At 41.8% G+C, this 11,236-nt stretch overlaps 1 protein-coding gene across 1 annotated transcript in view; it reads right to left on the bottom strand.

Annotated features, from left to right (window-relative positions):
* The window catches only part of LOC132820611 (NXPE family member 3-like), a 58,980-nt gene extending 48,848 nt beyond the window's left edge, over window positions 1-10,132 (bottom strand). Inside the window, exon 1 of the mRNA XM_060832815.1 lies at window positions 9,420-10,132. Coding sequence (XP_060688798.1) covers window positions 9,420-10,132 — 713 coding nt within the window. The remainder of the gene's footprint in view (window positions 1-9,419) is intronic.
* Window positions 10,133-11,236: the final 1,104 nt, after the last annotated feature.

Raw genomic sequence — 11,236 nt, forward strand, 5'->3', positions numbered from 1 at the left:
AAAGAGAAGTCTTCATGTGGCAAGGGAAAAGGAGAGCTCATTGATGATAATAAAGATAATTTACCACAGGGTGAAAAGGAATGCCATGGAGAGGAAAGTTAAGTAAAAGGGCTCAGATGTTTTCACTGCAATAAAGTAGACCACATGAAGTTTGAGGGTTGGTGTTCAGAAAAAGGACTGGGAAATTGGATGTGGGAAAACAGAATAAGCTGTGATTTTTGTTGAAGTGGTAAAGCAAAGCACAGTGGAAGCTAAAACCTGCACCAGAATGTACAACCCAGTCGGTGTTTGCTTGAGAAAAAAGTGCCAGATCTTGTACAAGGCACTGGTTCAGCCACATTTAGAATACTGTGTACAGTTCTGTGCGCCACATTACCAAAAAGATGTGGACGCTTTGGAGAGGGTGCAGAGAAGGTTTGCGAGGATGTTGCCTGGTATGGAAGGTGCTAGCTATGAAGACAGGTTGAGTAGGTTAGGTTTATTTTCACTAGAAAAAATGAGATTGAGGGGGGGACCTGATTGAGGTTTACTAAATCATGAAGGGTATGGACAGGGTGGATAGAGCCAAACATTTTCCCAGGGTGAAATGAGAGGTCATGCCTTCAAGATGAGAGGTGGAAAGTTTAAGGGGGATACACTTGGCAAATACTTCACACAGAGAATGGTGGGGTCTGGAACGCGTTGCCAGCAGAGGTGGAAGAGGCAGAGGTGGTAGGTTCACTTAAGATGCGACTGGACAAATGCACGAGCAGGTGGGGAGCAGAGGGATACAAATGCTTAGGAATTGACCGACAGGTTTAGACAGTACATTTGGATTGGCTCAGGCTTAGAGGACCGAAGGGCCTGTTCCTGGGCTGGAAATTTTCTTTATTCTTTGTTCTTCTTAAACCATTTACACGTGAGGATAAGGTTTACTTCCATATGCCAGGTGGCACAGGCAAAGAAATTACAATTTTAGGAGATACAAAAGCATGCATCTGATGTTGAGAGAGGAGGAGATAATGTCATTCAGAAGGACTATTGCCAAAAAATGTGGTTGTATGTGGAATTCATGGTGAAATGAGAAGTGATCCATTATGTAAAGTGAGGTTGGAGTGTCTGGTGAAATGTGGATAATGATCACAACTCCACGACCTTTACTATAGTCATGGAGAGAGATAAGAGCAAACAGTATGGGAAAGTATTTAATTGGGGGAGGGGGAATTACAATCCTATTAGGCAGGAACTGTGGAGCATAAATTGGGAACAGAAGTTCTCTGGGAAATGCACAACTGAAATGTGGAGGTTATTTCGGGAGCACTTGCTGCGAGTGCTGGATAGGTTTGTCCCCACTGAGGTGGATGGTAGGATGAAGGAACCTTGGATGAAAAGAGACGTGGAACATCTAGTCAAGTAGAAGAAAGACGCTTACTTAAGTTTGAGGAAGCAAGGATCAGACAGGGCTCTAGAGGGTTACAAGGTAGCCAGAAAGGAACTGAAGAATGGACTTCAGAGAGCTTGAAGGGGCAGGAGAAAGCCTTGGTGGGTAAGATTAAGGAAAACTCCAAGGCATTCTACATTTATATGAGGAACAAGAGGATGGCCAGAGTGAGGATAGGGCCAATCAGGGATGGTGGAGGAAACTTGCGCCTGGAGTCAGAGGAGGTAGGGGATGTCCTGACTTTGTTTTAGCATTCACTAGTGAGAGGGACCTTGTCATTTGTGAGGACAGCATGAAAAAGGCTAATATACTTGAAAATTTTAATGTTAAGAAGGAGGATGTGCTGGAAACTTTGAAAAACATGAGGATAGATAAATCTCCTGGGCCAGATGGGATATACCCTAAGTTACTACAGCAAGCAAGGGGAGAGATTGCTGTGCCTTTGGTGATTATTTTGATCTTCCCTGTCCACTGGAATAGTACCAGATGATCGGAGAGTGGCAAATGTTGTTCCCTTGTTCAAGAAAAGGAATAGGGTAAATCCTGGGAATTACAGAAGAGTCAGTCTGAAGTCAGTTGTGGGCAACTTATTGGAGAGGATTCTGAGAGACAGGATTTATGATTATTTGGAAGCCATAGTTTAATTAGAGATAGTCAGCATTGCTTTATGAGGGGCAGGTCTGGCTTCACAAGCCTTATTGAATTCTTTGAGGATGTAACAAAACACATTGATGAAGGTAGAGCAGTGGTTGTGGTGTACATGGATTTTAGCAAGGTGTTTAATAAGGTTCCCAATGGTAGGCTCATTCAGAAAGCAAGAAGATTTGGGATGTAAGGAAATCTGGCTGTCTGGATACAGAATTGGCTGGCCCACAGAGGACAGGGAGTGGTAGTAGAGGGAAAGTATTCCGGTTGGATCTTGGTGACCAGTGGTGTTCCGCAGCGATCGGTTCTGGGACTTCTGCTCTTTGTGATTTTTATAAATATCTTGGATGGGGAAGTGGAACAGTGGGTTAAGGAAGTTTGGATTAAGAAGTCAAGGAAATTGAAATAGAATTATCAGAGACCATGTTTGATCAAATAATTGAGACAAAACAAGGGCAGTTGGAGGACAAAGTGGATATTTTTAGTTCAAAGAAATTAGTTGAGTTACAACAGAAAGATGGAAAACTAAAGCAATTGTGTCAAAAAGCACACACAGAAGAGGAATCAGTGTGCAACCTAGGATGTTGCTATCTTAAAAATGATGTCTTAATGAGGAAATGGAGACCATCACATATTCAGTTGGATGAGAAATGGGCAGAAGAGGTTTTTGTGGATAGTACATGAATTACCAGTAGAAGGTCATTTAGGAGTAAAGAAAATTCAAGCCAAAATACAAAAACGATTTCACTGACCCGGACTGCATAAGGATGTAGTTGAATTTTGCCAGGCATTTCATATGTGTCAAGTAATTGGAAAACCTCATGCAGTGATAAAACCAACATCTTTCATACTTATTCCTGCATTTGAGAAAGCTTTTACAAGGGTTTTAATTGATTGTATAGGACCCCTACCTTAAACCAAAAGTGTGAATGAGTGTTTGCTGACAATAATGGATGTGTCCACGGGATTTCGAGAGGCTATTCTATTAAGCAATATCACAACCAAAATGATTATAGAAGGATTACTCTAATTTTCCATTACTTATGGACTACCCACAGATATACAATTAGATCAAGGGCCAAAATTTATACTGAAATTATTCAGGCAAGTTAGAAACAGCTTAGGAATAAAACAATTCAAATCCATTGCACATCATCCAGAATCACAGGGGGTATTAGTACACTGGCATCAAAATCCCAATACCATGTTGAGGGCTTATAGTGAAGCCTATCCAGACAATTAGGATAAAGGAATTCCATTTGTACTTTTTGCAATTAAGGATACACCAAATGAATCAACCAAATTCAATCCTGAATGAATTCATTTTTGGGCATGTGATGAGAAGACCACTGAAATTAATTATGGAGAAATTGGTGAGTCACAGTTCAGGGACCACATTTTTGGACCAAGTCAAATTCTAGGCCAAGACTAGATGGAGCAGGAGAGTTAGCTAGACAGCATTTATAAGTAGCACAGTATATGAAGGAACAAGAAACAGACAAGAATTCAAAAATTCCCAAACTTGCTAATGGAGATAAAGTGTTAGTGTTACTTTCAGTGACAGGTGAATCTTTAAAAGCAAGATTTAGTCGACTTTAACAAATCAAAAGGAGATTGAGTGAGGTGATTTATATGATAAGAATGCTAGATAGAAAGAAATCTCACAGAGTGTGTCATGTGAATTTGCTCAAAAGGTAGTTTGATAAGGAGGGAAAGTTAAAAGAGAACGTGTTACTGGTTACAACACAGAGTGAAGAACCAAGTTCAGAGGATTCTGAATTGGACATTCCTCAAATTAAATTGGACAATGTGGAAGTTCTCAAAAATTGGGATAAAGTATTGAGTTATCTTCCATAGGAAATGACCTGGAAGAGTTATTACTTCGCAAGGGGAGATAAGTAGGAGTAAGCTGGTAAGTACTAAGCTAATGACACATGATGCAGATATAGGAAATGTTATTCCAATTAAGCAGCATCCTTTAGACTTAACACTCTAAAGTTGGTACACATTCAACAAGAGATTGAACACATGTTCAAAGGCAACATTATCAAAGTGAGTTGCAGTGACTGGAACTCACCCATTGTAGTGGTGGCAAAACCAAATGGTACCCAATGATTATGTGTGGACTATCGCAAAGATCATACAGTTATAAAGTTCGATTCCTATCCTATTCATAATTTGGAAGAACGTTTTGAGAAGGTTATTATATTTCTAAAGCAAATTATATTTCTAAGTTGGACACACTCAGAGGACACTGACAGGATGCTTTATCTGGAAGAGCTATGACAATTTTGAATGGACCGTATCAATTTAAAGTCATGCCATTTGGTCTGAAACGTGCGGCAGCCACATTTCAAAGATTAATGAATAAAGTCATTTCTGGATTAAACAATCTGTACAATGTATGGTGTACATTGACAAGGTGGTGATTTTTAGTTACACATTGAAGAAACACTTGCAACATTTATTGGAGTTGTTCAATTGACTTCAGGAGGCAGACTTGGTAATCAACCTCACTTAAAGTGAATTCGCAAAAGCCCAAGTCACATTCCTGGGCCATGTTATTGGACATGGACAGATGATCCCATGGAATGTGAAAACAAAGATTATTGGGAAATTTCCCAGACCATTAATGAAGAGAGCAGTACTATGATTCCTGCGATTGAATGCATTTTATCAGAGCTTTGTACTGAATTTTAACAGTGTGGCTGCTCCACTTACTGACTTATTGAAAAATTGCACAAAATTTCAGTGGATTGACAGTGCAGACTGTCAAAAGGCATTTGACAGCGTGAGAGCTGTGTTAACAACTGCCCCAGTATTAGCCACACCTAATTACACAAAGCCATTCAAAGTGACAATTGATGCGAGTGATGTCAGAGTCAGTGCTGTACTATTACAGTAAGACAACGATTAGATTAGGTTAGATTAGATTAGATTAGATTAGATTAGATTAGATTACTTACAGTGTGGAAACAGGCCCTTCGGCCCAACAAGTCCACACCGACCTGCCAAAGCGCAACCTACCCATACCCCTACATTTACCAATTTAGCATGGTAAATGTATCAGGGGACACAACTGATAGACTACTCTTCACAGTCCAATATTTCACTGGAGCAGAGAAACAACACCATGATCTTCACAGCCTTAAACATGTCATTGATGATGACAATATCTCACCAAAGCCAACCCTAGGCCTTCATTTCTTGTCTTCAAACAACCACTGAACCTCAAACAAATCATCGTTCGCTGCCAAATGCCCAGCCTTCAGGAGAATATCACACAACTCTGCCATGGCAACCTCTGCAAGACATGCCAGATCATCAGCATGGATACTGCCATAACACATGGGAACACCACCGACTGCGTACAAGGCAGATACTCATATGACTCAGCCAATGTGAGCCATGCAGGAAAGGATGCCCCAATGCATGGTATATTGGCGAGGTCAAGCATATTCAAAGGCAGTGGATGAATGGACACAACGCAAGAATTGTCAGACAGGTATGCTCCCTCCCATTTGGGGAACGCTTCATTGGTCAAGGACATTCAGCCTCCGATCTTCAGGTAAACGTCCTCCAAAGCAACCTTTGAGATACACTACAAAGCAGAATTATGGAGTCAAAGAGTCATAGAGATGTACAGCATGGAAACAGACCCTTTGGTCCAACCCGTCCACGCTGACCAGATATCCCAACCCAATCTAGTCCCACCTGCCAGCACCCGGCCGATATCCCTCCAAATCCTTGCTATTCATATACCCATCCAAATGCCTTTTAAATGTTGCAATTGTACCAGCCTCCACCACTTCCTCTGGCAGCTCATTCGATACACGTAACACACTCTGTGAAAATGTTGCCCTTTAGGTCTATTTTATATCTTTCCCATCTCACCCTAAACCTATGCCCTCTAGTTCTGGACTCCCCGACCCCAGGGAAAAGACTTTGCCTATTTATCCTATCCATGCCCCTCATAATTTTGTAAACCTCCATAATGTCACCCCTCAGCCTCCGACGCTCCAGGGAAAACAGCCCCATCCTGTTCAGCCTTTTCCTATAGCTCAATTCCTCCAATCCTGGCAACATCCTTGTAAATCTTTTCTGAACCCGTTCAGGTTTTACAACGTCTTTCCGATAGGAAGTAGACCAGAATTGCACACAATATTCCAACAGTGGCCCAACCAATATCCTGTACAGCCGCAATATGACCTCCCAACTCCTGCATTCAATACTTTGACCAATAAAGGAAAGCATACTAAACGCCTTCTTCACTATCCTATCTACCTGTGACTCTACTTTCAAGGAGCGATGAACCTGCACTCCAAGGTCTGATTGTTCAGCAACACTCCCGAGGACCTTACCATTAAGTGTATAAGTCCTGCTAAGATTTGCTTTCCCAAAATGCAGCACCTCACATTTGTCTGAATTAAACTCCATCTGATGCTTCTCAGCCCATTGATCCATCTGGTCAAGATCCTGTTGTAACCCTGAGGTAACCTTCTTCGCTCTCCACTATACCTCCAATTTTGGTGTCATCTGCAAACTTACTAACTCTACCTCTTATGCTCACATCAAAATCATTTGTGTAAATGACAAAAAGTAGAGGGCTCACCACCGATCCTTGTGGTACTCCACTGGTCACAGGCCTCCAATCTGAAAAACAACCCTCCACCACCACCCTCTGTCTTTTACCTTTGAGCCAGTTCTGTCTCCAAATGGATAGTTCTCCCAGTATTCCATAAGATCTAACCTTGCTAATCAGTCTGTCTTGGGGAACCTTGTCGAACACCTGACTGAAGTCCACATAGATCACATCTACTGCTCTGCCCTCATCAATCCTCTTTGTTACTTCTTCAAAAAACTCAATCAAGTTTGTGAGACATGATTTCCCACGCATAAAGCCATGTTGACTATTCCTAATCAGTCCTTGTCTTTCCAAATACATGTACATCCTGTCCCTCAGGATTCTCTCCAACAACTTGCCCACCACCAACATCAGGCTCATTGGTCTATAGTTCCCTGGTTTGTTCTTACCAGTAAAAAGTGAGGTCTGCAGATGCTGGAGATCAGAGCTGAAAATGTGTTGCTGGTTAAAGCGCAGCAAGTCAGGCAGCATCCAAGGAACAGGAAATTCAACGTTTCAGGCAAAAGCCCTTCTCAAACAGTGGCACCATGTTAGCCAACCTCCAGTCTTCTGGCATCATACCTGTGACTATCTCAGCAAGAGGCCCAGCAATCACTTCTCTAGCTTCCCATAGAGTTCTAGGGTACACCTGATCAGGTCCTGGGGAGTTATTCAATTTCAAGACATCCAGCACTTCCTTCTCTGTAATCTGGACATTTTGCAAAATGTCACCATCTATTTCCCTAAAGTCTATATCTTCCATATCCTTTTCCATGGTAAATACTGATGCAAAACACTCATTTAGTATCTCTCCCATTTTCTGCGGCTCCACGCAAAGGCCGCCTTGCTGATCTTTGAGGGTCCCTATTCTCTCCCTAGTTACCCTTTTGTCCTTAATGTATTTGTAAAAACTCTTTGGATTCTCCTTAATTCTATTTGCCAAACATATCTCAGGTCCCCTTTTTGACCTCCTGATTTCCCTCTTAAGTATACTCCTCCTTCCTTTATACTCTTCTCAGGATTCACTCGATGTATCCTTGTAAGGATAAATATAAGGAAACCTTACATGTTTCCTTCTTTTTCTTAACCAAACCCTCAATTTCTTTAGTCATCCAGCATTCCCTATACCTACCAGTCTTTCCTTTCACCCTAACAGGAATATATTTTCTCTTGATTCTCGTTATCTCATTTCTGAAGGCTTCCCATTTTCCAGCCGTCCCTTTACCTGCAAACATCTGTCCCCAATCAGCTTTTGAAAGTTCTTGCCTAATAGCGTCAAAATTGGCTTTTCTCCAATTTAGAACTTCAACTTTTAGATCAGGTCTATCCTTTTCCATCATTATTTCAAATCTAATAGAATTATGGTCACTGGCCCCAAAGTGCTCCCCCACTGACACCTCAGTTACCTGCCCTGCCTTATTTCCCAAGAGTAGGTCAAGGTTTGCACCTTCTCTTGTAGGTACATCTACATACTGGATCAGAAAAATATCTTGTACAGGCTTAAATTCCTCTCCATCTAAACCCTTAACACTATGGCAGTCCCAGTCTAGCTGAGGAGAAACTGATAGCCAAGTTCCATACCCATGAGGGCAGCCTCAGCCGTGATCTTCATTCATGTCGTGTTACATGTAATCCCACCGAACTGTTCTGAACTTGTAAAATGTTCCTAACGGGTCTGTTTTGACACCATCACCTTGGTAACTTGTTATGATCTTTCTACATTAATTAGTTTGCACAGTTTTGGATTACTTGTTACTTTGGTTAGCCTTTCGTCATGTGACTTTTATACTTATCATGTTTGTTCAGCCATTTGGTTTGCCTCTAGCACCATCTCATTTTTGATTTTTTTGAAATTATTTCTCTGCCTTAATTAATCAGATCATGGGTCATCCTTTTTCTTGCTATTTAGCTGGTGACACTTTACTCACACCATCTGACACTTTTGATCACCTGCAGGGACTTATTATTCAGTCTGTCATCACTCCACTCACACCACTGGTACTATCTCTTGACATTCTTAACTACATGGAATTATGTTTCAATTATCTCTCCACATATAAGTTTTGTGCTGCTTGGTTTTCTCCATTTCATGGAGCAGCACTCTGAAAGCTTGTGATTTCAAATAAATCAGTTGGACCTGATGTCTTATGAGTTCTGACTTTGTCCACCCTGGTCACCACATCACAGCCAGAAAAACAATGGTTCATTTAAACGTCACCAGATTCAAAGTCATGTACAATTCTGTATATCCCTGTTACCTCATTGCCACTGGGTCAAAATCTTAAAACTTCATCCCTAAAAACACAAGTACAATTAGAGATGGCTAATAAATGGTAGACATAACAAAAATGCCAACATCCCATGGATGTATCATAGACAATTCGCACTCTAAGATTGAGATGTTAATCAATTTTCTGGCCACTGCTAACACCATAATTAGGAATGTCTCAACTTTCTCAGAGGATACTCTATGATAACTTGTTATTCAATTTTCAACTTTTTACAGTGAACATGCATCTGAACATTCTTAAATTAATGAAAACTCCAAATTGATGTACCAACAGAGGTTGAAAAATACAGTTATGTTCCACAAAGTACATCAAGTTCAACTTTTTAAATAATATTCCACTGTTGGGAAGTTTCATTCTATACTTGGTGTTGTAATTATAATTTGAGTCAGGAAGAAAGTTGGGAAAACAATTATAAATAAAAGAACATTAATTGACGTACCTTTGGAAATAATGATTCTCTTCTCCAGTTAAGAGGTTTTTCTCATAATCTCCTTTAACATGGTTGATACGAGCAGAGCAGGGAAGTTTCTTTGGTTTGTAACAGAACCAGGGCTCCCCAGTCCTGGGATCAGTAAAGTTACAGAGTGGCTCAGTTTGAGGCAAATATAGATTACACACAGTGGTCTCTGAAATACCCTGATATTTGAAGGTACTTTTTAAATTCACTCTCTCTGGCTGTTCCTTACGTAGTCTTTTAAGTGCATGGATCCCTTCACTGGGATGAGCTAATAAAACAGAAATTTCGACTCTCCCCGGCCAAGATAAGTCAAAATTAATCTCGTAAGTTCCATCTTGGTTGTCTATAACAGTTCCTGCTGAACCAGCTTTTAAAGCTGGGGTGTGGATCCGAGCTTGGAGATAGTCACCCCCATATCGCTTTGGGTGATCATCAAAATCACTCATCTGCAGCATCACTTGTAACTGATCTCCCACATAGAAAGTCTTTGCAGAGTTTAAAATTACAAAGTGACTGTGTGATGGGTCACTGCTTTTCTGAAAGGGCACGGCAGAGTTGGGGGGTTTAGGCCATTTGATTATTTTCATAAGGAGCGTTCCCTCTGACCTTTCTTCAGGGGTGAAGCTGTGAATCTGGTAGCTGCGCTGTATCAGCCTGTCTATCCAATGGCGATTCCTTGTCTCCACTTTCTGCATCATGGCATGATTAAAATTTAGAACTAGATAGCTTCTCCATTTGTATGGAGATCCAATAAATCCAAATACTTCATGCTGTGAAAGAAAAAAATATTTTATTGCATATCTTTTCCATTGCCATGTCACACATACTGGTTCCCCGTAAACACCCTCCTTCAGTCAAATAAGAATTTCAGAAATTCAGTTCAGATCACAGGATTCTTTGGAATTGCATCATCAAAATTAATGAGTTATGTATTTCAATGAAACAGCAAGCATTAAATAGGTTATATTTCCAGACTGCAGCTCAGATTAGCAGAGGAAACAAGCCTTGAGAAACCTACTCCCAGACAGCTCAGTGAACATCTCTTGAAGGAGACCAGACCAGGAAAGTTCCCAATCGAGAGTGTGGTGCTAGAGAAACACAGCAGGTCAGGCAGCATCCGCGGAGCAGGAGAATCAACATTTCAGGCAAAAGCCCTTTATCAGGAATGAGGCTTGTGAGCCAAGGGGGTAGAGGGATAAAACGAGGGTTGGGGTCTGGGGGGAAGGTGGCTGAGAGTGTGATATGTAGATGGAGGTGGGGTAATGGTGATTGGTCAGAGAGGAGGGTGGAGCAGAGAGGTAGGAGGCAAGATGGACAAGTAATGATGGTGGTGCCGAGTTGGAAGGTTGGAACTGGGATAAAGGTGGGGGAAGGGAAAAGAGGAAATGGGTTGAAGAGTCCCGAGGCGGAAGATGAGGCGTTCTTCCTCCTGGCATCGAGTGGTTTGGGTATGGCAATGAAGGAGGCCCAGGCCCATGAGTGGAAGGGGGTGTTGAAGTATACGGCCCCAGGGCAGTGGTGTTGTTGATGCAGGTGTCCCGGAGATCTTCTCTGAAGCACACTGCAAGTAGGCATCCTGCCTCTGCAATGTAGAGGTGACTGCATCGGGAGCAACGGATCCAGTAAATGACATGTGTGGAAGTGCAGGTAAAACTCTGATGTATGTGGAAAGCTCCTTTTGTGCCTTGGACAGAGGTGAGGTGGGGGGGGAGGGATGTGAGCGCAAATTTTGCAATTCCTATAGTGGCAGGAAAAGGTGCTGGGAGGGGAGGCTGGGTGGTGAAGGGGGGGGGGGGGGG

The sequence above is a fragment of the Hemiscyllium ocellatum genome, chromosome 12, assembly GCF_020745735.1.
Source record: "Hemiscyllium ocellatum isolate sHemOce1 chromosome 12, sHemOce1.pat.X.cur, whole genome shotgun sequence".
Taxonomy (NCBI): domain Eukaryota; kingdom Metazoa; phylum Chordata; class Chondrichthyes; order Orectolobiformes; family Hemiscylliidae; genus Hemiscyllium; species Hemiscyllium ocellatum.